This window comes from Pundamilia nyererei, unplaced genomic scaffold, assembly GCF_000239375.1.
Source record: "Pundamilia nyererei isolate P.nyererei 1_Seehausen unplaced genomic scaffold, PunNye1.0 scaffold00023, whole genome shotgun sequence".
NCBI lineage: Eukaryota > Metazoa > Chordata > Actinopteri > Cichliformes > Cichlidae > Pundamilia > Pundamilia nyererei.
The window spans coordinates 3932798-3958150 of record NW_005187424.1 but is presented as its reverse complement, the minus strand read 5'-3'; the positions used below and the strand labels follow the sequence as shown (position 1 = coordinate 3958150).

Below are 25353 nucleotides of genomic sequence, written 5' to 3'. Positions count from 1 at the left end.
TGGAGTGACCACTGGCTATATGCTTGCAGGGTGGTGGGTCTCCAAGGACAACTTCTAACCCTGTTACAGGCAACACGTGGAGTGCAACTGGCCGTGTGGCATAGCTGGCTCTGGCCTTGAGACTGTGTGTTTTTTATACAATTCATAAATGGGACACTGGACTGTTTTATCTTTTATCTCTTGATATTGTTTTGTCAATAAATTATCTTTTAGAATTTTATTGACTGTCATCTTTTTGCCCACGACAGAGACGGTTGATCAGACCTAGAGTCTGTCTTTGGGTGTGTGATAGATAGATAGATATCTATAAGACATACCTGAAGCACTGGTAAACAAATCGACTAATTTTACTTACTTATCTAGCTCAGTGGTGTCAAATTTAATTCATGGACTTCACAGAGCTTCATCTACTGACTTGACCAGTAAAACAACTGCATAATAATCTAAAAATGAATAAATCAAATAAACATTTTTAAAATTCAAAATTCTTCCCATTTCTTCTAGAATAGGTTTTAGCACATTCTGAAAACATTTACATTCCATAAAGCATCTTGCAGATGAACAGTCTGAGATGATGAAGAAAATGACATGCCATTGCAACAAAAGGCCTCAGGGTTTTTTTTTTTTTTTCGCATTAAAGAAATGCTGTTATTGTAGATAAAGAGAGCTGTTAGCTGGACTCCTCGGGTTTTAACCACAATCAAGGAAGTAAATGTCTAAAGTTACAGATACAGTACTAGTAGTCCTTTACCTGGACTTTGCTCCATAAATAAAAACAAACAGGACAGTGGATGTACTGAAACACAAGCAGGAAATTTTCAGTGATATAATCAAATATTTGCTGGAAAAAACACCTAATTTTTTGTTTTGTTTTTTTGTTTTATCTCTGGCAGGCCATGGGAAATATCTTAGACGTCTATAAAATGAACACTTCAGACTAATTTTCAGACCTTTCATCTGGTGGCTATATGGGTCTGTTCTGGCGCTTTGGCCACATATTTGAGATCCCTGGTCTAGATGTATGATTTAATTCATTTGTTTGTTACAACCTTACGCTGCATGTCATGAAAGCTCATTCTTGCATAAAGTAATAAACGCCAGAAACATTCAGTAGCAAAGTAAGTTGAAATAAGCAATCTGAGCACTGTTTTATTAGTAGAAAGCATATATATAATACTTTCACACAATGCTTTTTCACTATTTACATTTAAAAAATTAAAGCTGTATTTTGTATCTGTGTTTTAGACTGAATGTGCACAAAACCTGAAAAATTGTGAAGAAATGTTTAACTGTCCATGCACTTCGTTGAGCCATATACTGTATATATATATATAGTATTCAACCAAGTATTTAACAAAGGATTTAGATTTATTTTGGCATTTTGCAAAGATACAAAGATTGAAAAGATTGGCCACTTTTTCTTTTCATTACAAGTTTAAGGAAACAAATCTACATTATAGGAGGTTGTAACAACATAGTCACATTAGGGGAGTCACAAGTTAACAAATTTCCTGTCATACCACGTAGAAGATGTCTGTTAGATAACAATAAGAACTTCAATTTATAGCATGCTTTAATTATTTTTCCCACGGTCACAAAGTTTCAAATAAGCAGCTTTTGGAGGCCTCTAAGGTCTGACCTTCCAGTGAATCTAACTTTGAATATTCAAGCTTTCCTCACTTTTCCTTATACTGTAGCTTCCTGTAGCTTTTGTTTTCCCCAGTCTGTTCACTTGTTAAAGGTTACAGTATTGTACAATGGCTCACTTGTACATTCAATAGTGTAGAAGACTCTGGCAAGTAACATCAAATTAAAAGATAACACACCACAAATGTCCTGAAACTAAAGCGAGCCCAGCAGCTATTCCTCAGCCACCTTCCCAGTGATCCTGTAGACCTCTGTCGGCCCCTGCTCTCCACAGGTCAGCTGTGTCTCTTGGCTCTCGGGCTTGTCCGTCATATCTGCAACATAATCTCAGATAAACACCTCCAGCATATTTACAAAGCAAATATCTCTCGCCATCGGTTTGCTAAACTGGATTCTGACCAAACAACAGAACTGTTACGCACCTGTGTGTTGAGTGTCTCCTGACTTCTTCCCGTTGTGCTTGTGTGAGGGGGCATAGAGGAAGATAATGGTAAAAACGTACAGGTTCCACATGCCATAGATTCCTGTAAGAAAAGCACTGTGGACTTGGAGAGTGTAGTCTCCCCAGTGCCAATGACCTTCGCTGACCTATTTGAAAAAATAAGAATATTTGAAATAATTTTTAAGAAACCCAAACATGTCCAAATAACAAATCATAAACATATTTTAAAGAAGAACAAACTGCAATTAAAACTGCTGCTCCTTAGAAGGCTAAAACTTACTTGATTTAAGATGAAGAAGATGATGGTGAGAGCAGCACATGTGAGTGTTGCCAGCATTAAAAATTTAAACCTGAAAATAATACCCTGGGGGGAAAGCACACCTACAGTCAGTAAAGTAAGTAGAATTTCTGCATAATCTAGTGAATGAAAAGCTTTTTCTTTTTGTCAAATTCACTACTTTTTCTTATGTGATTTTGATATAAAGTTAAACCTTATAGCGCAGTCTCCGAGTCTCTGGCATTGTAGGAAGCTGTTGCATTTTCCCACTAATGGTTCTGAACACGCAGTGCACCATGCGACACAGGGAGAAGAAATAAAGGCAAACAGAAATCCCTGCCACAATAATGAAGGTAATATGTGGTTTCAGATAAGAAAAAAATCTTGGATGTTAATGGTAGCCTGACTGCTGAATTACTTTTTATAATAAAGAATAGATATTTGAAGGATACTGCAACCTTACTCCTGGATTCTGACGCCCACACACTGTAGAATGGATTGCTCAAACGAACCCCCCTTCGGTAAGAGAGAAATCAACTTACTTTTTTTTATTAAATCCACACTAATAACACAAAAAATGAAAAACATTTACCTTTCACTCAGGTCAAATATGAGAAGAACAGAAGATCCAAACACCACAAGCCCAACTTGCCACCAATAAGCTGAGAGGAGATTCCTCTGACGTTGGTCCTGGTGATTTAATGAATGAAAGAATAAGTAACAACTGGCAGGAAGGTGCAGAGAAATGTGCAAGCAGCAAAGAAAGACCTGCTAACCATGAGGTGTTCACCACAGAAGATGATCCAGAAACAGAAGAGTACAGAGTATAAGGCGCACTGCTGGGCATCTTCAAACAGCAGCATCCATGTCCACTCAAAGCCCATGGACAGCCACTCCACCGGCATGTCCAGGAAGGCCATTGAGAGGCCCAGAGCAAAAATCACCCTGAGCAGGACGAATACATCAGTGAAAGAAACACTTACATCCACTCTAACAGACAAATAACTCCTTCTGCTCTATTGCAAATGGAGAAATGACCTAGCTCTAGGCAATCATGCACTTAGTTCAAACACTTTTCATTTCCTCTGCTTGGAAATGCTACACAAAAGTATGTTGGACTTCTGAAAAACAAGCTCTTAAAAGTATGCCAGAAGGTTTACTTGCAGTTTTAAGTTCTCATTGAGTATAAAAGAGCCAGGAGCTCCTTACAAGTAGCTGTATTGTATAACTTCACTCTACCTTTTAAATAAGATGATTTTGTTTCAGTCTGCAATAAAATCTCAATAAAATCAGTCCGCAGAGGCAGCAATCGCAACCTAAAGTGCTCAAAATTAAATATTCTTATTCTTATTAGTGGTAGTAGGAGCAGCAGTAGTAATATTATTATTATTATTATTATTACATTGTTTTTTATCATTTGAGAAATTATTAAAATTCAACTCAGTATTCTGACATAAAATTCATAAATATACTTAAATGTTAAAATGTCACTCTTAATCTCTCTTTCCACATGCAGGCTAGCCAAAACATACTTTTCCAAAAGGACCGGAGGTCTCGCCAAGATCCGAATCCTGTACCAGTACCAAACTGTAGCCACTGATATCCAGGGACTGAACACAGTCTTCATGCTGATCCACACTTTGGTGAAGCCTCCATTCTGGTGGATGCCCTGAGGAAGAGGAGGGACATCAGATGTCAGAGTGCCAAATTTTTAGCCTTTGGAGATTAATTCAAACACAACATGCCGTATAACAGAAGTTAACATGTAGAAATTATACTCACCACTACATGGATGTCCTTTATTTCCCCGATGCCAACGTTCATTGTGTCATTCACTGGCAAACGCAGGTTCATTAAAAAATATTTGTGGGCTACACTTCCCAGCTCCATGAATGGTATTGGGTCACAGTGATAAAAGCGCCCTTCGTTTTCATACGTCTGAAAAAAACACTGGGTTTTTCCTCACTAAGCAGAGAAAAGTGTAACTATTTCTCATTTCTGTGTATAACATGAAGTCATGCAGGTTTACCTTGGATACTGCAAATGTGCATCTGAGTGGCCTTTGCTCCACCGAGTGAAATTTTGTGGTCCACTCAGACGTCATGTCGTCCCTGTACGCCAGACGGGCATCGATAGTGATGACCACATCATCTTCTACACAGGCAGGAAAATTGCTCATTTTATTAGAAACCCACTGTAACTAGGAAACTACGCTATTTACATTTCTGACAAAGACAAGACACACAACTTACCAATCTGATTTATCATTTTGAATGCAATGTCAAACTGCAGAACAGCCAGCATGTATTGAAACCACGGACTCATTTCAGTGTTGGGTAGGGGTACATGCACAGCAAAAACAATGTCGTTGGCATCGAGTGTTTTTGCCAGAGGGTCGTCAAAACTGTGGACCTGCTGGCATCGATTTGAGCCCCATGGCATGAGCCAAGCACGTGTCCTGTGGAAATTGATGCATTTGGTGGCCAAGTAGCTGATTGCAGTGGTAGGACTGGGAGCTATCATAAAGGAAATCAGATATATATTATGAAAAAAGACGGACTAAAGCTTAATCATTAAGAGCATTGGGAAATTTTGTTTTTCAGAGCGCTTCCAACACAAAAAATAATGTTAATTAGACTTCATTTTCCTAAAATTGAAATCATTGAGGGCTATCCTGCATTTACAATCAAGCTGAGTAGCTCAAAAGCACACAAACAATAAAAAAAATATACAGTAGGTGCAAAGAAACTCCATGCAAAAACTATAAATATAATTAAATATGGAAACTCTACAAGATAAAAGATGCAAAACTGCTCACCCAGGTGTAGAAACAAGCTAAACTGCTTGCAATCAAGAATTTAAATTAAATAAATGTTTAGTTTTTAGAATACATAGAAAATAGAAAACAGTGAGGAAATAATTGAGAACATTAAAGGAATGTCGCCAGCTTTCATTGGCTGGCTGAGTAGAATCTGCAGTGCAGTAACATCTAAATGCACATAACAAAGATTGAATAAGATAAATTACTCCAAATAATTATTAGAAAACATTATTTGCAAATAAATGTAAAAATATGTTTTAAAAAAATCATCTACTTACATATCAATGCTCCAACCAAGATGGAAAATATTTGGAATAATAAAATGAAGAAAACAAATAAAACCAACTTTTTAGTGCTCATCTTCTCTATGATCGCTCCTGCCATTTGTAAAAAATATTTTGGGTAAAAAAATATAAAAAGAAAGTGTTGTCCAGACAAGCCAAGTGCTCCACTGAAGCTCATCTACCTGCTCACACACATCTGACTCTCATATGGGATACGCCAGACATTAGGCTCAAGCAGAGCATGTGCAGAAGGGACAGGAGGTGGAATCATTAGGCATTAAAAAGATCAGAGAACACTGGTCTATAAAACATGATTCCTTTATTGCTTAAAGAATACAACTTTGTAGTATAGGCAAGTGAATGTGTATCACAACTAGGTTACTTATCTTTACACTGAGGATTGACCACAGTCACAATGCAAATGTTTGATACTGCACCCAAGGAAAAGGGAAATAACAAATCTGGCCTCGATATCAAAGCGTCTTACAAAGTTATAGGTTAATAATATTTAACATTATTCACACTGATCTGGAGTCAGCAATGAGAACCACAGTAGCACCTACACCTTAAAAAGAAAACAAAACACGAACTCTGGGCTGTTAGTCTATCTTTGGTTCTATCAGACAAAAATATTCAGTTTTTCAAAGGTGCAGCTAAGAACCAATACTGTGTGTAGTTCAAGGTAGAAAGGAAACAACATAATGTTTCTGAATAAGCTAAAACAAAAATGTATTTTTCATTATCTAATAGTACAATTTCAATATTCACTCCCCCTCAACTCTTCCACTGTCGAACAAATAACTCCACAGAGGGGTAAAGAAAACCCTTTTTGACAAAATGGCAAAGACAAGAGAAGAGGAATTAGATGCTCTGGAGTCGTCAGGAGCGATTCACCTACACCACTGATTGTTATCTAGCACTATGGTTGACATAAACAAGCTAGTTGGTGCAGTACCTGAAAGAGCAAACACCTGCTGCACCATTACCAAACTTCAATGAAATGTGCCTTCAGTGCATCCACAGTACATCCAGAAATCTACAAATTACTCACAACATAACATCAAGACATAATTAAACGGAAGTAACTTAAAAAAAGGGGGGGCGGGGGGGGATAATCCAAATTTTATTAACAGCTTTTCAAACCAAACTAATTTCAGGTTCTAGTATCATCATGTTGACATCCCCCTCCAACTCCATCTCCACTGTCGATACCAAATGTGCATTTTCCTTGTGTCGCTGATGTGCACCAGCGGTCAAACACATCTCAAGTCTCTGTCAACAACAGCACTGGGAGGTTTGCCCGCCAACACTGTCCCAGGAAGGGATTCGGACAAGCTGAACGGTATCCTGGGATCATATGTCATCCTCTTCGTCTTCATCCTGAGAGGAACCGGCCTGTTGGGCAGCAGTGGCAGATGCTGCCGCCATCTGTGCCTGCTGGGCGGCCTGCTGCATCTGCAACCATTCCTGCTGAGCGAGTTCTGCCTGCTGCTGTCGCGCCTTCACAAACACATGAGAGGCATGAGACAGGCGAAGGTGAATGAGGATTATATCAGGCAATTAGAGAAGCTCATGGTGGTGATATCTGATGTCTAATTAGAACTTGAATATTTTAAGACACATTTGTTTTATATGTCACTATAGCATTGAACATTGAAAAAAATGAAAATAAAGTTTCTGCAACATATTACTATCGCTGAATTATACTTGCTTATACTTGTTTCTAGAAAGGGATTGAGTTAATAATTAGCAAAGTACTGCTGAAAGTTAACTAAATGGATCTGTCATGCATTACTGAACAGTATAGTGCAAATAATGTGCCTCAAGTGGTTATATGTAACAGCCACTCAGCACACAGATGATTTAAATCGGACATGGCTTTGTTGCATTTCTCCCTAAAGGTTTACTCATTTCCTAAGGAACTTAGCCCAAAACAAAAGACCAATCACAAAAGACCTACTTCAGAAAGACTCAGATCTCTACATAATGTGAAGTTCTGGTCCAATAATTTTGTTTATTATAACATTTCTGAGCAATCATAGTTGTGCTGGTTTGTTTAATTATTTTTTAGAACACAGTGTGGCAGCAATAAATTTACATTTTCAATTCCACTGTTTTCGCGGACTCTGAAAGCAGCACAGAATGATTTCCTCTAGTCAGAACTTCAAAAACAGCTATGCTCAGTTCAGTGGCTGTTGGAAGCACCTGGACATTTTCTAACAGCTGCTTTTTATCATTTTATTATGTCTTTGCTGTTTTTAAACCTGATTTTTAAATGCCCCTCAGAGTTAGACTAAATGACCTGGTGTGGAAGTCAGTTCCCTGAGCTGATTAATGGGTATTTGTACTGTTTCTTGTGTCTCCTCTCTCAAAATCATACCTTTGCAAACAATTCCTGTTGTTGTCTGAGGAGCTCTTCTTCAGGGATGCCCAGGTTCTCCAGTCTCGAGCTGGCCTTCCTCCTCTTCAGAGCAACAGTTTTACACTCCTGCAGGACGTCTTTCACCTCCGTGATGTACGATGCGAAACCGAGGCTCTCGAGCGCTGCGGTGCGAAAGCAAGAGGCGAAAGTGTTTCAATCACTCTCTGTGGTTTAAGGCTCATTACATGGTGCTGCACACACATACACACACCTTTCAGGGTATAGGGAAAACAAAGCTGGACTCACCGTTGATGACATGCTCTGGGGAAATGGTTTTCTTCTCCGACTTGTTGCATATATCATTGGCTTCTGAGGATATGAGGTGGATGAACTCTGTGCAGCAGTTAACAACAAGCTCCCTGGCATCGTTGGCCACCCGTACATTGGGGAGAGTTTCTTTAATCATTTTGTTGATAGCTGCTCTCGGGATGGTGAGGTCGTCGTCATTTCCAGAGGAAGAAGCCATCGTGGCAGTCGACGGGACAGAAACCAGGGAAAAAAGAAAGAGAAACTCCGATACTCGACGGAAGGAAACTGTTACGAGGCCTTCTCGGGCCGGCAGAATTAAAATATAACGGTCAGGTCAAGACAACGTCAACGCAGAGTTAAATGTCATATGGGAGAGTGACGTTCCTCCAAGTTAGCCGGCTAGCTTAGCTAGTAGCTAATAGTTGAAACAATTTTCGCAGAGTGGAGCCTTTGTGCGGAACGTGGTAGAAAAGAAACCGTTAGAAAACGCTAAAGCACATACACCATAAAAGAAGACAAAACGTTAATACTGTGTGGAAAATGCTTAGCTAGCTAGCAGCCAGGCTAGCTAGTAGCTGTGGTCCCTGTCGCCAGAAAGCCGCCGCAACGCAAAAGACAAGTGAAAGCGGAGAGCATGGCTACCGCTAGGCTAACAATGAAGTGCCTCCCGCATGGCTAAACAGTTAGCTGCATAGACACAGAAACGGGACACACGTGCCACAACACTGCCTGTTGTTCTACCCTGCATCGAGAGATGATTTGGACATTTTAGATAAGCTGAAACATGGTATCGATTCGTTTATACGTTTGAAATGTGGGCAACATTAGCTTAATTCAGTCCGGATGCAACGTCAAACAAAGAGCCGGATACCCTTCTTCTTCTTTGGTGTTTAAAGCCTGTCTGAATCGCATTGCTGTGGCCTTGTGGTATTTGTCGTCCATTACTGCCCTTAGAAGATATGTTTGGAGAATTAATACAGATGGTGGAAAAACATCGAGATCAAAACAAATAAACTGAATATGTACTTTTTTACATTATCTATATATTTTGATGGTAGCTAATATTTCGTATACAGTCAGAGGACCGAATCCCATATGCACCTCACATCCAAAACATAAAAGATGAGGCCAATCCATAGCTGATTGTGTGAGTTTTATATCCAGGTATGTTTTTACTACATTATCTTTTAAAAAAATGAAGCTGTTGCCAATCAGATGCTTTCCAGATGGTCTTGTTGTACCAATCTCCCGAATTTCACTTTTTTGTTTGTTTTTCATATTCACCATTCCATAATACCTGTTTCCATTGATCTTCAGTCCAGTTCAGCAATTTCTCCCTGTGTCCATAATTCCAGTGAAACCTCTTCTAATGAAGCTTCTGTTCATGGATCAACTGATAGTCTTTGCTGGGGTTTTTTGTATTAAGGACATGATTTCCAGAGACTTTTCATTTGCTGTACATAGTTTTTCAGACCTTCCACTTCTTCTTTTGTCCTCCACTTGTCCAGTTTTCTCAACAACAACAAAAAAAGCACACAGTGCAATATGCCAGGTTTTCGCCTAATAGTTCAGTGGGATTTATATTGTTGGTGCAACAACACAAATTATGTGCTTTGGTGACAGGCTGCTAGTAACAAAGTGCCTAAAGACATCGCTTAGAATGGGTTCTTTGCTAAGCTGTCTGTTATGTGTTTACACAACACTGGTTCGTGTAGTGAACCAGTATCTTTGTACAGTACTGTATGTTACCCTCGTGTGGTAAACATAATTATCAAGAGCATCTCTTTTAACCCTGTTATCTCCTCCCCGGAAGGGTACGTCTGATAACGTGTCTACTAATGCTTTTTCATGTATATTTTTCAGCACAAGCACAGATCTTGCTGAAACAAATTTGAGCCGCAGTCATTTATGGCCCTATTTCTGCAATAATTATCTATTTTATTTTTGGACTTATCAGTGTTCAGCAGCATCCAGACTGGTTTCACAGATGTTTGAATTTCCTAATAATTGTTTACTGCCATCTAGTGTCCATCAAGAGAATACCAGCTTTTATTTTATTATTTTCTTTTTATATTCTAACATGATCAATTTTCTAACCAAAGCCTGTCAATATCCTACAAAAAATAAATAAATAAAAGTTTTCTCACATTAAAGTCCATGTGGCGCGAGGCTCAGAATTCAGCGGCTATATTCCAGATTAAGCCATGAGTAATTATGTTATGTAATCCAGCAGATTAAGATAAGATAAAATAACCTTTATTAGTCACACACAAGATTATGTAAGATATACATAATCTTCTGACACTGTAACAGAACCCATTAACAAAACAATGCTTTTAAAAAGACAAAAAGTTCATAAATTAGTCGTTATAACTCTGAACTACCTGATTTACTTTGATTTAATCTTGCTGTTCGCATAGCTTTGCTTGTTTCCCATATTACACAAGGCTCAAGGGCTTGTCAACTTAAGACAGTTATGCCACTTGAATGCACCAGGGTGTGGTTTAAACCTGCAAGAGCTTACTGCCACGTATGAAAAGAGACTGCATTGTCATGGCATTTCATAGCTTTATTTATTTCAGGGAGGTAACACTGCTAGACAATAACAGCCAAATATGCCCATGTCACAAAAATAACAAAGATATGACATGATTCAGTTGCTCTTCTCTAACTTAAAACTCTTTCGGCTTCTCCACTGCAAAAGCTTGATGAAGTTCAGGCTGGCCGTGAAGACCTTGTCGTGTTCAAACACCATTTTGTAAAACGTTTCAATCGGGAGGTCACCATTTGGGTCAGCGTACTTGAGTGTGGTCATAGGGGTATAGAGAGTGTTTGTCTGGTGCCGGAAAGGGGGATTGTCCATGATGAGGATCTTGAGGGTGTGCTATGAAGAAAGATCATTCATAATATAGTTTATTGCTCTTGTAGTGCATTAAAGGTTAAAGGTGAAGTATTTGCCGAACGATACCTCTGCCACGTCCTCAGGAGTCTGTCCGAGGGTTTCAAAGATCTGTTTGTAGTTCTTTAAGTAGACATTTGTGAACATGTCAGCAGTCACTTTGTCTGCTTTGCTGAGATCAATCTTTAGGCCCTCGTCATAAACCTTACGCTCAAACTCGGTTATCACTGGACCTGGCTCTATCAGGCTGATGCTGAGGAAGAAACAGAAGAGAAGAACATCAAAAAATCTCTTGAAATAGGAAACTGAAATTCAGTGCACAACTGTGAAAGGTAATTAAATATTACTTTCATTATACAGGAAACTTTAGAAACCACATTAATATTCAGTCATCATTTGATACTGTGTTAGAGCATGCCTAAACATCACAGTGTGCTGTGGTTCAAATATTTTCCTCCTAATGGTGCAGAAAGTGTTAGTGTTGTTGTTCAATATGACTTCACAAATATACCAGATGCAAGGGCTAGTTTTCAGGTAGTTACATTTTGGTTGCACTTTTTTTCTCTCACAAACATGCTAGTAAAAGATGAACAGGAATAAAAAATTATAGACCTAGCATCTTACTTTAGACCAAACCTCAGGGCTTGTATCGCTAGGCTTTCACAAAAGCCTTCCAGTGCAAACTTAGATGCTGCGTAGATATCGTTGAATAAAATCCCTGAAACAGGGAAAGAAGTTGTGAAGCAACTGTCTTAAAAAATGTTCTCATGATCAGCAGGTGAAGCAGCTCTTACCCTGAATCCCCATGACGCTGCTAATGACCACAATATGACCTTTTTTCCTTCTCTTCATGTCGGGCAGGATTTCCTTCATTAATCGCACAAGTCCAAAGAAGTTGGTGTCCATGACACTTTTCATCTCTTCAATAGACTGACACTCAATGGGTCCAATCAGACCCATCCCAGCATTACTTACTGTGAAATAAGGTCACACAGATACATATCATTTAAATTTCCACAGACGGTCGAAAAGCCAAATTAATACTGTTTCGAAGCAAATGGTAGGAGCTTACTGAGAATGTCTACCCTGCGCTCAGGCAGACTGTCCACGCAGGCTTTGATGGAAGCCTCGTCACATACGTCCAGCTGCTTGATCTCCAAGGTCCGGCCCAGGGTCCGACCTGCTGCCTCAACCAGAGGCTCAGCCTTACTCAGATTTCTCATGGTGGCATAGACTACAACAACAAAAACTCATCTGAAGCTGTTGTATTTTTATTAAATTTAGAACTGAAATTAAAATTTTACATTACATTTGAGAAACTATCACAAAAATTATCTCCACCAGGAGCAGCAAATGTGGATTTTTCTCAGATTTCAACTTTCAGGTGTTGCCTGTTACATCAGTACGACATGGTTACTAGTTGCTCAGGGTAATCAACAGACCAGGAGGACCATTTCTTCCATAAAACATGTTTAAGATAAAAACTGTTGATGGTGAGCTGTATGGATTGTTTCTGGAACCAGAGTTAAAAAAAAAAAAAGAACTTGTCAATATTTTGTTTGTAGAAGAAACCCATCACATATTGATAATGTAAATAATGTGAATTTTATCAAGTTAATATCCTTCTAGTGAATGGTTTCAAACTGGTATCACATTTGCACAGTTAACTTTAATGAATAGTCTGCAAAGTGTTAATAGTAGAAATTCTTGAGCCAGACACAGCAGCCATGTAAAGTTCAAGGAAAGTTCAAGTACATGTGAGATGGTAATATTTTAAAACATCCTACACACTTCCAAAAAATTCAAAAGGAAAACACATTTTTACACCATTATGTGCTAGTTTTTTTCACATAGTTCCTCTAATTTCTCTCATTTGAAGCATTTTCAATCACAATTTAAACACATTATATTTTTCTTTGATCCCTCCACACCTGACACAGAGTTTTGAAATGTAGTCAACAACCCCAGCTATCTTAGAAAAAGTCTGTTAAAAAGTTACCCATGAACCTCTTCTTCTCATCTTTTGCAATATGGACAGCCAATGCGAGGCCAATCCCAGAGGAGCAGCCGGTGATGAGTACCACCTTCTGGTTCATCGTGCCTGGTTAGTGCTTTTCTTGCAGCTCCAGCAGTAGAGAATAAAACGGGAACAAAAGAGGAGGGGCAACAGACCACATGCGGGCGCTTTTAAAGCCCCTTCCTTAATCAGAGGTTTACAACTCAGCAAAAAGCTGTGTGCACATGGTCTGAAGATTAGTATCATTCGTGGCATTCACATGGTGCTGTTACATGGTGAGGATTTAGGCTAATGATAAGTCCAGTTGTAATATGAAGAAAATATCAGACCTATAAGCAAAGTGCATCATCTTATTTAAATAAAATAAAATACAATCAGACAATGGTGAAATGTTTTATTTAAATTTGGAATTTCCCACAAATTGTTTTGCAACAAAGACAGCAAAAGGTAAATTCTTTGTAAAAATATGGAGAAGTTAATTTGTGGTTTTTAAAAGAATCTATTTAAAACACAGTTTTCAAAATAATTTTGAGTAAATTGTAAGGCCACACTTAACCTAGACAATGTAGTGGGTTGGGTTTTTTTTTAAAGTAGATGTAAAGTAGATGAAAAAAAACATTCATTGCTGTAGCAAATAAAACTTTCTCAACATTGTATTTTTATTTTTTTTTACTGTGGGCTGTGAATTATTAAATTCAGTTTTTTAAATATGTACCCTACTGCTCAAAGTTTTGAGATAAAAAATAAGTTTTGAAAATTAAAGTCAAGTTCGTGAGAAATGCTATTAATATTTAACATGAACATTGGTTTTTTTTTTATATCTATGCTGACACACACACAGGCCCGTTTTCACCAACTGCCATTCATCTGTTGTAATAGCACGCTGAGTCACCTAAAGCAAGTCTATCCCATTAAATTCATTAATCATTCAATTACAATCATCTCAGCACATCTAAAGTTTGTGAAGCTGAGTCAGTGAGTTTGGTTATAGTCTCAAGAAAACAAAACAAAAAAATAACGTGTAGTGCTTTAACAAAACAGGAATAAGTGGCTCTGACTGAAAACTAGAGAGCACAACTGAGTAGGACAGCTAAATCAGAAACCTTTTGGTTCCAAAACAGACACCTCACAGGTCCTTAAATGACAGATTCATTAAATGATATCTCCAAGAGCCAAATTTTGTTGGTTTGTCATGAGAATACCTAAAGCTGCTGTATGAAAATTTCAGTTATCCGGTCATTTTCTCCTATAGCCTCAAACAGCCTTCATTTATTAGAAAAACTTTAAGATGATACATTTTCTTTGGGTTACACATGTTACTGGAACACAGCACTGACAGCTGCTGAAAAGAGCCTGAATGCACTTACGTAGATATTGCCTTAAAAATCAGTAATTAATCATTACTTCTCTTCTATAACATTTATGAACATTTTAATGTTATTTTGTGTAAAAGCCAATTTACTTTTCTTTTCTTAAACAGTAGCTTGACTATATATATATATATTTTTTTTTTTTTTACTCTGAAAAAATGGGTTGGAAATCGGATGGGTTACGTTTTAACCTGCACCACAGCTTCAAGCACATATTTGCATCTGCACTTCACCTGCAGAGAAGTTCCATCTTAGGTGCCAATTTATGCTTCAAGGTCAACAAAAAATGGCAAACATCAAAACTATCCAGATTTTTCAGAGATGCTTAAAATATGCGTTTATTCCAATTTAATTCTACTGGGCATAAAGATTTTGGGACCACATCTTTGGGTCCCAAGCTTGGAACCATCCGGTGAAGGACGGGATCTCTTCCCCCTGCTTAAGGATGGTGATCGGGGTACCACGGCGGCCAGAGGGGTCTGAATCCACATATTGTTTGGCTGAAAGGAAAGCAGGATGTATTTGTGAACTGAGGTCTCTTCTGTACAGTAGGCTTAAAGGGCCATTCACTATAACCACATTCAATTTGGAGCTAAAATTATAGGAAGAGTGGTAAATTTAGAAATGAATGTAAAATAATATTTTTTAATATTCTTTAAAATTATTCAGTCATAAATTTGCAAGATTAAAATCTTAAATGTCCAGCAAAAATATTTTATTCTCTGAGAGTAAATCAACAAATTTACAAACAACATAATATGAGAAAAAACAGTCTTAAATTTCTGAGCTTATAGTCAAATTTTTGAGAAAATAAATTTGTAAATTAATAATCTCAAATATTAATCTAAAGAAATTGTTTTTAGGTAAATTTGGTCATTTCCTTACTCATAAATTTACAATAGTTATCTCAAATAAAATATATTTGCTATCAGAATTAATATCTATAATTCAAGCCTTATTTTCTGGGAAAATGATTCCCTCTATATATGTTTTTATTCTCCCTGAATTGACCCCGTTGCTGTATTTCTGTAATTCCTTCTCATGTCTAATAGTTTTCTCTTACCCATCTTAGGTGATTCAAGTTTCTCCGTTTCATTTGCTTCGTTTCCAATCCAAACAAAGATCTGATGGGAACAGTAATCAAAGAGCTCAAGGATCAAAAGGAGGAAAACATCAACTAGCTACAACTCGAGTCTTTCATCAAAAGTGCTTTTATACCTGATCCCATGTGTCCAGAATCATGACATCATCAGTGGCCAGATCGATCTGTGAGAAGTCCCCGGGAACTTCCTCAACCTGAAAATTGATCAGCACACAATTACAAAGTGGCCATTTAAAAATTGTTAAACTAGTTGGTAAGAAAATAATATAACTGTTTATATAAATATAACTACTTACATTTAAAAAATCTGATTGATGAACACTGAATACTCACTGTTAGCCTGCCAGTTTTGTTTGAACATCCAAACAGTCGTGGTTGTCGGACCACTCCCTGAAGGGCCTTGGACGTCTGGTATTCTTTCTTACCACCCAGAGCAGCCCAGAAAACAGCTGGAAACAAGGAGAAAAGGACCGTTTTCTACTGGGGACATCTCACAAATACTACTTTGTGGAAATCAAAGCTCTTTACCTGGCTCCTGTGTCTCCTCCACCCCAGTAGCAGTTCCTCCAAGGAGGCTGGCAACATAGTTAGCTGCAGCCATCTCATCTGAACTTGCACCCTTTCCCTTCCACAGGAAAAGGCAATCAGGAGTCTTCAGCACAAACACATCATTGGTGTTCAGAGAGGATGCAGTGGGCTCCACCTGTGTGGGTGTGACAGAAAGATAGGGAGGAGTGGTGGCATCTGTTCATTATAAAGAACCAGTTTATTAACATTCAGTGTAAAAAATGAGGCTGACCTCAACAGCTCGTGTGGTATTGTTGCCGCTCTTGCGGATATGAAAGAGCCGTGTGCTGCTTGGCTTAGTCTCGCCACACTTGCGGGATGTCCCACCCTGATGGATGACCATGGGCTTGTCCTTAAACAAGCTCACAAGATGGGGGGGTTCTTTACCTTGAGTGACCCGAACCTGCGGAGATACAGCCACACAGCCATTAAAATTGATGAGGAGACTGATCCCAGACTTATCTCTAAGTACAGCTGGGAGCTGGTTAATAGGAGCTCAGGGTAAAGACTGAAAACAGGGGACAGCAGTTCCAATGTATGAAGGTTAAAAACATCAACCTACCTCTTCTTCTCCAGTTTGTACAGTTTGTATACTAAGCTAACAGCTGCAAGATGCCAAGGAGGTCATGTTTTTGGTAGTGTCTGCATGCATGTCATCTTGTCAGTTTGTAAACACAATAGCTCAAACATTTTTGAATGAATTCTGATAACATTTTGTAGGTGTGTTGAGTGGGGTCTTATTAAGACCCCATTAAAATCTGGTTTAAATCCACCAAAGTCTTCAAGGTCAACTTAATGATTTGTTGGTTGAAAATGGAAAAAAAAGTCTGTTAATGTGAATGATTTTGCAAGTGTGTTGTGTATTTTATTGCTTCTTGTTCATAATATAAAAGATGGACCTGAGAGTTGCATCATTCCTTTCACTAACTGTTACCAGGTACTTTTATTTCTTAACATTTTAACTCTTACTTGAAATCTGGAAAAATCTTACCTGTGTTGCTACTCCATTCATGGAATCATCCAGCTTGACGGTGAGGAAGGCCGAAGCAGTCAGTTCATCCTGAGTGCATTTCTGCCCTTGCCTACAGCAAGCAAAATTAAGCACAATTAAATATGATATTCACAATTAAGGCATAAAAGTAATGTTTCAAAAACTCTTGATTCTCTCAGCACCCTCACACAGCTTACAAAAAACACTAAATACATAAACTGACTACCCACAATTATATTTTATTATTTTACCACAAGTTTAAGAAATCATTAATGTTGTTGTTTTGTTTTTTTTATCACAATGTCATGAGATTTCAGCAGTACTATAACTGGTAACTGCTTTCATTCTGTGGCATCATCATATCAGACAGACAGAATGGATGTGATGAAATTTGTTACATTTGCATTCCACTCTCAGATTATTTTAATATTGGCACTCATTTAATTCTAGAAACATTAAAACTGCTTTAGGTTGATTCAGAAGGGGTCGGCATAGCAACCTCAAAGGGGATTGTGTCTCCTCCCAGGATTTTAGAATCATTAATGGGTCAATGTGTATAAACTCTGCCTAACATGCCTGCAACTGAACAATCCCACCAGCTTTGATCACTTTCATTTATTGGTTCATCTACAAATTCTGCATCATATTAAAGAGTGGTTGAAGATAAAGCAAAATTTCTCTATATCAAGGCCAAAGCCTTCATGAATAAAAAGCTTGTTACAAAGACCAGTATGCTCTACAACTCAGTGGCTTTACTTCTGTGTGTGTTGTGTCACAAGTTCATATCATGCTTACATTTTTCATTCACCTAAACAGAGAAAGTGAGTACCAAGGCAGGAATCTTTGCCTTGTACCCCTTAAAAGACCAATTCTGCCACATTGAGCATGTTTTACGCACCAGGTGTAAATGATGTGCTTCTCTCTGCTTCCACTGTTGTAAGAGTACAGCACCAAGTAACAGTCACCTCCAAAGAACTGTCCATAGGTGGATTTGTCCACTGCTACCTTATCGCCTCCTTCCACACGCCAAATCTGCAGACATCCACCAATGTTGCATTTACTTATTAATTTTTAAAATAAATAAAACACTGTCAAGCTGGTTACTGTACCTGAACTTTCCCAGAGCCATCATCAACCACGCCATACTGGGCAGCCATGGCGGGGTTGTTGTGGAGATTGGATGGGTCGAAGGGAATCTGCTCCACCTTGGCAATACGACCAACTGTGTGGGTCTGCCCTGGGCCTGTGATATTCCCTTCAAACCATTTGAAGAAGAACTGCTTAAACATGGTGGGCTCACTCCCTGCTGGCACTATCAGGACCTGCACATGATATAATAAACAACGAAAAACACCTTAAGTCATAAACACAATGAGACAGCAGAAGGATGAAGTTCTGGCAGCAGATGATCACTACATGCTAACATTACCTGAGTTTTACTGGAGTAATTTTTGTCTGCGATAAACTTGTCAGCAGCAGCCTTCGCTGCTTTGCGCTCCTCTTTGCTTGCTTTCTGTCCTGCAGATTAAAGTTTGGTACAGAGATCAGAGAGGTTAAACTGGTCAAATCAAAGTCAATGACTCATGTGTGTTTAACAGTAGAAACCATCAAATGGTTCATTATGATTCTTTTAAAAATTGTGTAACTCTGTTAAAATAAATCCACATCATTACATATTTCATGATTTTTTTTTCCTATAAAAGGCTTGTTTATCAAACAGGAAATTTGGGGGTCTGTAGGAAAAAGCTTTATGACCACATATACCTAGAACCACATATTTCCATATGAAAGCTGCTCAATGACAGAGGGGGTATAGCTCAGTGGTAGAGCGTTTGACTGCAGATCAACAGGTCCCCAGTTCAAATCTGGGTGCTCCCTGTTCATTTAAGTCATTATTGCAATATGATAACTTTAAGTGTTATCCGTTTATAGTAATTAATATATTTAAAATTTATGTTTTTTGTAGACAGCTATGAGGTCAGTCATGAAATATCACCAATGAGTTGTTTGATCTGTTTCACAGTGAGCTCAAATTCAGTTTTAGCGTTTCCTAATAACAGTCTTATTCTATAATTATTTGTTGCACCTTTTTGTTTATTAGTTTATTCTAATACACATTTTATCTGTACAATCCATACTGATCTGCATGTAAAAATTTATATTAATTATATTTCTTATTTGATGACAACTAATCTTCAAAAAAAAGGGAAAATTTTCTTTCCCAATATTGCTGTTGCAGGATGGGGTCAAACTGACACCCACTGACAGTACTTGGGGTTTAAAATTCTTCTAGGTTCTAGCGTTAAACAAAGAGTTTAACGCTGAAGAGAGTTAGTAACAACTTACTCAAATGAGCAGAGACTTGATTAATATAGTAGATGAGAAGTTGTAGAAATAAACAGATGTAAAAGCTTAATACCTTTCCAGACAAATATATTATTATTCAATCCATTGTCCAAGATGTAGCAATCATTCTGGTTGAGCATATCTTGTTTGAATGGGTTTTTATCAGCCACCAAAGATGTCTTCATGGCACCAGCAGCATCAGAAATCTAGACAGCAGAGAGATCAGAGCATCTGTATTTGTCATCTGAATGTCTTATTTACAAGGATCATGTCAAGGGACCATACACTACGGTTGAAAGTCTGACAGAGTCTTAAATAATCTCTCATATTTTCATCTAAACCTTGAAATGATCCCATAGTGTTAAATTACAGAAGCCTATACACAATCCACACAGGAAGGAATGAAGAAAATCAAACATTTAAGTTTTTCCTCTATTGTTAGCTAGATCAGATTCATCTGAAGCACATGGTATAGTGGCATTAACTATGCTTGACTGCCTTGTGTACAAAGCAATACACAACGCAGGTAGGATTTCCACTGAAGCAGCATTCAGATAAAACTGTATTACAAAGAACAGATGAAACGTTTTAATTGATTCATTAGAGGCGTGTTGAGGGAAATCACCTTGCAGCCCCTGCACCTCTTTTCAGCACAGTGAAATCAAACTCAGCATCAACTCTGCACTTGAATGAGGGCTTCAGTTTTAATGGGCTTTTCCATGACAATATGAAGAATCTGTGGAAATTGTAGCATCAACCACAATCGCGCAGACTACAGGTAAGAGAGAATGCAATCAGCAAAAGTCTTGCCAGCAGAAGGCTGTGCAGGGGAGATCTCAGTGCATGGATGGATAGCATCAGGGGTAATAAGAAACCCACCATCATTTATTAACCTATACTGTGCTAAACATTTAAGATGGGCTGAGATCTTTAAGAGCATTTCTTCCTCAATCACCTGATCTCAACTCCACTGGATGTATTTTGGGCACATGAAGACTGAGAAACCCCCGAGGCTCTTTAAAACACAATGGCAGGATAACATGGATAAGCAGGTGTTACAAAGATTTATAGCGTCCATGGAGCTTGAGGGCTGCAAAACTGGAGCAAATCAAATTCGTGGACATTTTTTTTAGAAATAGAACTTCTGATTTAAGCTGTTCAGCCAACATGAAATTTTGCAATAGAAATGCCTTTTACTAGACTAAAAATGAATACAAGTAGAAGTTTTTTCACTGCTGCTCCTTGACTTTTTGGGCTTCTCTGTATGTGTGTATTTACCAGATAAAGTGACGCCTTGTTCCTGTTTGTCTTTTCAACATCTGTATCACTGCCTCCTGGTGCAAGATCAGGCTTGGGTCCAAGTACCTATAATGAATACAACATTGTACTTAACATCCTCTCTAGCCACCAAATGAGACAAATAACTTATTTGTTACAGTCACAATGATTCTAAACAAGGAGGAAGTCATTAAAACTTACCTTTGTCACAGCTTCTGGCTCTTTACCTTCATCAATTGTATGGACTTCACCGCGGCCATTTCGCTCATTATCACGAATATCTCGGGCCATCTGAGTGGTTTTGAGCTTCTCAAAGTGATTTGCTTCACTGCCAAACCAGCAGTAAATGTTCTATTAATTCACAGAGAAGATGCAAAGAAAAGAAGACGTAAATAAGGTTGAGATGACAAAACGCAACATCTAAACTCTGTACGATCTCTGTAAAACATTTTAAATTGTAGATCACCTTTCCCAGATCAATGATGAAGGAGTCTCCTTTGTTAAAGCTTTGCCAGGACAGATCCTCCTCAGTTGCTCTGACTGGTCGACGACCTTTCAAGTGCAGCAGGCGTTTGACATCTACATCATTGGTTACCACATGTTTAAAGCCTGAGGCAACTCCGCCTTTCTGTGTTAAAAAAAATCTGAGTTATGCTCTGTGTAAGTGATCTAAGCGCATAAGTTATGTTTTTGGCAGCGTACCGTATAAAGTACCATATAAAGATTTAAAATATTGTGTCACATCTGACCCCTGACCTCTCCTGCAAGGCCAATAGATTGATAGGAAGCCAAAGTGATACTAATGCTAAATACAGCTTTTTAAATCTATTTCTTACTGACATTTTTCCCCCTCCTGGACCTCTGACCTGTTCTTCAAGGTCAAACTTTAATAAAAATGTATTTTATCTTTAAAACAGTACTTAAAATTCTACTATATTTGTACTGGCAAAAGTAAATGACACTGGTATACTGGGATCTAAATATCACATTATAGTTTCCATCCAAGTAGCATGTCTTCTTTGACCTGTGTCCTCACTTTTAAATTTTAGATCTGCCTTTCTTTCAAGTTGACTGAAAAGCATGTTATATCTTTAAAGAAAGTACTGTCAGTAGAAAGAAGATGACCTGCCTAGTTAGTTAGAAATAGACTGTAGTATAATATAATATAATAAGCTAAAGTTATTCATGTCCACTTATTTACAAATCAATAGCTTTTATCCATTACCCACTCCTGTATAATCTTTTAGTAATCAAGGTACCCTTAACTGATATACAAAATACAGCACAGTGAGCTGCTTATAGAGGAGGTCTGTGCTTTCGGAGTGCTTTTTATATGAACGTTTTAGAAAGCTGACACCGCTGTTATGTCTGTAGTTGCTCTAGTTGCAAGAATTCACTTCTTTAAAGTCAACATAATCTCTAAAGATCACGCCTACTCGTTTGTTTACACTGTGCACAAAATGTCAGCAAATCCTACCGCTGACTGGAAAAAGACATAAATAAAAGGCAAGAGCAGGTACGGCAAACCTGACAGACAACTAGCTTTGTTTCTAGGAAGTCAGTTCCTAGAAACAGTCCAGCACATAAATACACAGTATGCTAAACATAAAAAAGTATGTAGTCTTTGATTCTGAAAAGTGAAGCAAATGCAGGTGCTTTGAATTGTCATGATGATTGAAAACACAAGTTTCCGTGCCATTTTCATTCCAATAAGCACTGTTTTTGTTTATATCTCAATAGTTTAAGTAGCACAATAGTTGGACCTTTTTTCGCTCTCTGTTTTTATTTTATATACTAGTCCTTTAGTTCTTAACACAGTTTCATAACCCAGTGCTAAGAGGCAGGAAAACTAGTTTGTAACCAGGATTTCCCCTCTTTGAATGAACAAGTGGTGTAAAAATGCAGGGAATCTTCTTTATTGAATTCCACCATCCATTTAGTTCTGGTCCTCTAGTTATCATACTTATACAGGATGATCATCAATATGCAATAAAGTAATAATTTCTTAAAAATAGTTCTAAACCCAGTATTACTTCTCGTGACAGCTTTGGCTATGGTAGATAGGAGTTTAGCTGCATAAACATGTGGCTGACAAATATGCACGAATGATATGAAGCAATCATGATAACATCGAGCATTATCTCAAACAGCTGTTTTCAGGTCGTAGCAGGTCGTAGCAATTACTAAGGCAGTTCTAATGCTGGAGATTGATCAGTGAGTCTAAGGACCCTGTTAAAACTGAACACATAAAAAAGAAGTAAATACAGAATTAAAAGATGGGGCCTTAATTATTTAAATGGTTTATGCTCATATATTACATTTCAAGGAAACCCAGGTGTTCACCAAACTTCTCAAACCTGAGGCTTATAGAATGCGTTCTTTAGAATAGACAGCATGACACCATAATATTCAACATAATATTTTAGGTCTCCCTGACTATCTAAATGTTTTTAGACTCAAATTCTCATAATATAAAGAAAGATTTCAGACTCTTGTATGTCGCCATGTTTTGCCTCTCCTTTTTCAGGAATTGTGAAAGGGAAAAATTCTTTTGGGCCAGTGTGTATCACATGATAAACAGAGAAGGTGTTATAACATGCCTCGAATCCTGCACACAGTGACTATACTCCTCTGCTTGTCCTGAAAAGACCTGCTCATGTCTAACAGGGGGAAAAAAAACCCTGTTTAAAGGACAAATTCAAGGAAGAATGATCATTCCTTTTCCTATGACAAACAAGAGCAAGGTCCCAGTCAGACTAGTCGCTCATTTTGGAGTTGCGTGGGTGGTGAATTATGACTTTTTAGAGCCGTTTCCTTGCCTGAAGCTGTAACAGTATATTTACAGAGTTGACAGACATGCAATAAACTGTCACAAAGTCACAGTCATGGTTTGGTAGCTTAGACTCACAACTTTTACCTTTCTGAGGCAAACAAATTCAAATGACTTATACCACCATAAGTACGCATGCAAATTTCACCTTGTATTTGATGCCAGACTTGAAGTAGCCCAGGAAGGTGGTTGACTCTTGGTTTTGAAATTCATTGTACTGGATTGCAGCTCCTTTCAGGTGGTCATCCAGCTGAGTTATGAAAATGGCAGCTGCCCCACTCTCATCCTGGGAAGCTTCATCGCCTAAGATAAAAAGGATGGTAAATAAACAGTGTGGAAAATAAAACAGAACATTGACAGGGAGGGAATTTAGCTATTAGGTTGTCAGCAGAGAATCCAATACCAATCCATGAATGAACATTGTATGAGGGAGCCTTGGTGGTGTAAAGCAAGATGTAAGCATCTCCGGTGAAGAAGTCTCCATAGAGTGCAAGGGGAACAGGTTTCAGATCCATGTTCTCCACCCGCCACACCTGCAGGCCAGGCTTCTTCCCTGCAGTCTCAAACTCTTTGTGTGCCATCGTGATGATGAGGACCTGAAAGGTGATTTGTCTTCATTAAAATCTTCAGGTCACAACAAGGCCAACAGCTACCATTATATGACTTTTGGTTGGCAAAAAGAAGCAATTTTCACATCATTCTCTGACAATTTAGAGACTCAGCAATGAAAATAATCGATTGTTGGAGCCCCAGTTTTATATATAAATAGATATAAAATCTGTCTTCATACTGAAAGCTGCTGATCCCCACTTTCTTTTAAAGCCATCTGTAGTTCACATCACAACATTTTATATTACTATTTCAGTTACTTTTCATTGAATCCATGTTTATTAAGAATGCAATTTTCAAGAACTTTTCTGCAGTATCTGTTACTTAACCTGCGCTGCTTAATTAAGCTGCGGTCGGTACGCATATTACACGGTGTGTCTGCTCTCAGTGGCAAACTATGTTGTGGGGGAACGAAGAGCCGCTCCCAACAAGCAACCACAAAAGCAGGCATTTGTAGGTTATCTTCTGCCTGTATAATACGGTACTACTACCTTGTGCAGTTTTCTACCCAACCATGTAAAATATGGACACAAGGAAAAATGCAATAAACAACAGTTTATCGACGAAATTTATATTAAAAGCTTAACCAGTAAGAAGATAAGCACGTTTATTCACGCATTCTCTCTTTATCCTCAACGTAACTAGTTACAGACACTGAAAATAGTTTTTAGTTTGACTTCCTTAATGCAAAATGAGGAAGAGCTTTTCTAGAGTAACATACTTCAGCATTGTAAGCATCGCTTTATAAATGCTGTGTGAAAGGCTAACTGCCAGCGAGTTATTAGGATTCGTTCTGCAGCACATAAGAAAACTTTATATTACCTGATATAGACCGTAGACAGATGTTGGGTGTTAAGAAGATGCGCTGCTGCTCTTCCAGTTCTCCGCCCTGGTTTCCTGAGCTGTCCTCTGCTATATAGGCTGGACAAACATCCGCGTTGAGAGAGGCGTGTCAGTTCGCCCATCCCAGAACAGCGGGTGATGGAAAACAACGCCCTTGAGTTGGTTTAGTTGTTTTGAATGCTTTTTTTTTTCGTCTTGAAAGCCCAGTATGCAGCTCAGTTCCGTATTCCCCCTTCCCTATTTCGATTAAATTGGAGCGGTGGATTTCTACCAAATTCTGCCGAATTTCATTTTTTATGTTATTATCTATGTATTATTTCTGTATCTTACAGCTTTAGATGCTGAATACTATATAGTTT

General features: G+C 38.2%; 4 protein-coding genes and 1 non-coding gene across 6 annotated transcripts; 1 reads left to right on the top strand and 4 right to left on the bottom strand.

Annotated features, from left to right (window-relative positions):
- Positions 1–1593: 1593 nt before the first annotated feature.
- Positions 1594–5571, bottom strand: LOC102199240 (protein wntless homolog). The gene is made up of 12 exons (XM_005727239.1): positions 5466–5571; positions 4619–4882; positions 4396–4520; positions 4149–4304; positions 3899–4035; positions 3143–3311; positions 2959–3056; positions 2815–2882; positions 2581–2720; positions 2370–2453; positions 2070–2235; positions 1594–1961 (listed from the first exon to the last, which is right to left on the bottom strand). Exons 1-12 carry the CDS (start codon positions 5569–5571, stop codon positions 1861–1863), a joined length of 1614 nt encoding a protein of 537 aa, XP_005727296.1. The 3' UTR covers positions 1594–1860.
- A 200-nt stretch (positions 5572–5771) lies between these two features.
- On the bottom strand, positions 5772–9055 carry dr1 (down-regulator of transcription 1). Its single transcript, XM_005727238.1, has 3 exons — positions 8140–9055; positions 7852–8015; positions 5772–6971 (listed from the first exon to the last, which is right to left on the bottom strand). Exons 1-3 carry the CDS (start codon positions 8357–8359, stop codon positions 6825–6827), a joined length of 531 nt encoding a protein of 176 aa, XP_005727295.1. The 5' UTR covers positions 8360–9055; the 3' UTR covers positions 5772–6824.
- Positions 9056–10693: 1638 nt separating this feature from the next.
- Positions 10694–13233, bottom strand: LOC102198498 (retinol dehydrogenase 8). Of its 2 annotated transcripts, XM_005727237.1 has the most exons (7): positions 13041–13105; positions 12351–12554; positions 12114–12275; positions 11836–12015; positions 11666–11759; positions 11111–11294; positions 10694–11026 (listed from the first exon to the last, which is right to left on the bottom strand). In XM_005727237.1, exons 3-7 carry the CDS (start codon positions 12262–12264, stop codon positions 10796–10798), a joined length of 840 nt encoding a protein of 279 aa, XP_005727294.1. In that variant the 5' UTR covers positions 12265–12275; positions 12351–12554; positions 13041–13105; the 3' UTR covers positions 10694–10795. The 2 variants fall into 2 exon arrangements, with proteins under 2 accessions (XP_005727294.1, XP_005727293.1); XM_005727236.1 differs by lacking the exon at positions 12351–12554 and having other exon boundaries at positions 13041–13233.
- Positions 13234–14561: 1328 nt separating this feature from the next.
- On the bottom strand, positions 14562–25098 carry scinla (scinderin like a). Its single transcript, XM_005727235.1, has 17 exons — positions 24974–25098; positions 23946–24138; positions 23691–23845; positions 21179–21340; positions 20914–21063; positions 20713–20799; positions 19508–19640; positions 18518–18606; positions 18198–18410; positions 17987–18120; positions 17089–17179; positions 16330–16500; positions 16059–16233; positions 15864–15979; positions 15647–15724; positions 15492–15552; positions 14562–14928 (listed from the first exon to the last, which is right to left on the bottom strand). The coding sequence occupies exons 2-17, from the start codon at positions 24121–24123 to the stop codon at positions 14783–14785; spliced, it is 2139 nt and encodes a 712-aa protein (XP_005727292.1). The 5' UTR covers positions 24124–24138; positions 24974–25098; the 3' UTR covers positions 14562–14782.
- Positions 18895–18966, top strand: trnac-gca (transfer RNA cysteine (anticodon GCA)). The gene has a single exon. It is a non-coding gene; the product is annotated as a tRNA-Cys (tRNA).
- Positions 25099–25353: the final 255 nt, after the last annotated feature.

Excerpts from the sequence above, each read along its gene's own strand:
- LOC102199240 (XM_005727239.1), bottom strand. The coding sequence starts at position 5,571 with ATGGCAGGAGCGATCATAGAGAAGATGAGCACTAAAAAGTTGGTTTTA. Across the intron at positions 4,521-4,618 it reads CAAAATGATAAATCAGATTG|AAGATGATGTGGTCATCACT; the intron begins GTAAGTTGTGTG and ends CTGCCTGTGTAG. Across the intron at positions 3,312-3,898 it reads CCTCCGGTCCTTTTGGAAAA|GGTGATTTTTGCTCTGGGCC; the intron begins GTATGTTTTGGC and ends CGTCCTGCTCAG.
- LOC102198498 (XM_005727236.1), bottom strand. The coding sequence starts at position 13,137 with ATGAACCAGAAGGTGGTACTCATCACCGGCTGCTCCTCTGGGATTGGC. Across the intron at positions 12,276-13,040 it reads TGAGAAGAAGAGGTTCATGG|TCTATGCCACCATGAGAAAT; the intron begins GTAACTTTTTAA and ends TTGTTGTTGTAG. Across the intron at positions 11,295-11,665 it reads GCCCTGAGGTTTGGTCTAAA|CATCAGCCTGATAGAGCCAG; the intron begins GTAAGATGCTAG and ends TTTCTTCCTCAG.
- dr1 (XM_005727238.1), bottom strand. The coding sequence starts at position 8,359 with ATGGCTTCTTCCTCTGGAAATGACGACGACCTCACCATCCCGAGAGCA. Across the intron at positions 8,016-8,139 it reads CCCAGAGCATGTCATCAACG|CGCTCGAGAGCCTCGGTTTC; the intron begins GTGAGTCCAGCT and ends TTCGCACCGCAG. Across the intron at positions 6,972-7,851 it reads AACAGGAATTGTTTGCAAAG|GCGCGACAGCAGCAGGCAGA; the intron begins GTATGATTTTGA and ends GTGTTTGTGAAG.
- scinla (XM_005727235.1), bottom strand. The coding sequence starts at position 24,123 with ATGGCACACAAAGAGTTTGAGACTGCAGGGAAGAAGCCTGGCCTGCAG. Across the intron at positions 23,846-23,945 it reads CAATGTTCATTCATGGATTG|GCGATGAAGCTTCCCAGGAT; the intron begins GTATTGGATTCT and ends TTTTTATCTTAG. Across the intron at positions 18,121-18,197 it reads ATGGCTCTGGGAAAGTTCAG|ATTTGGCGTGTGGAAGGAGG; the intron begins GTACAGTAACCA and ends GGATGTCTGCAG.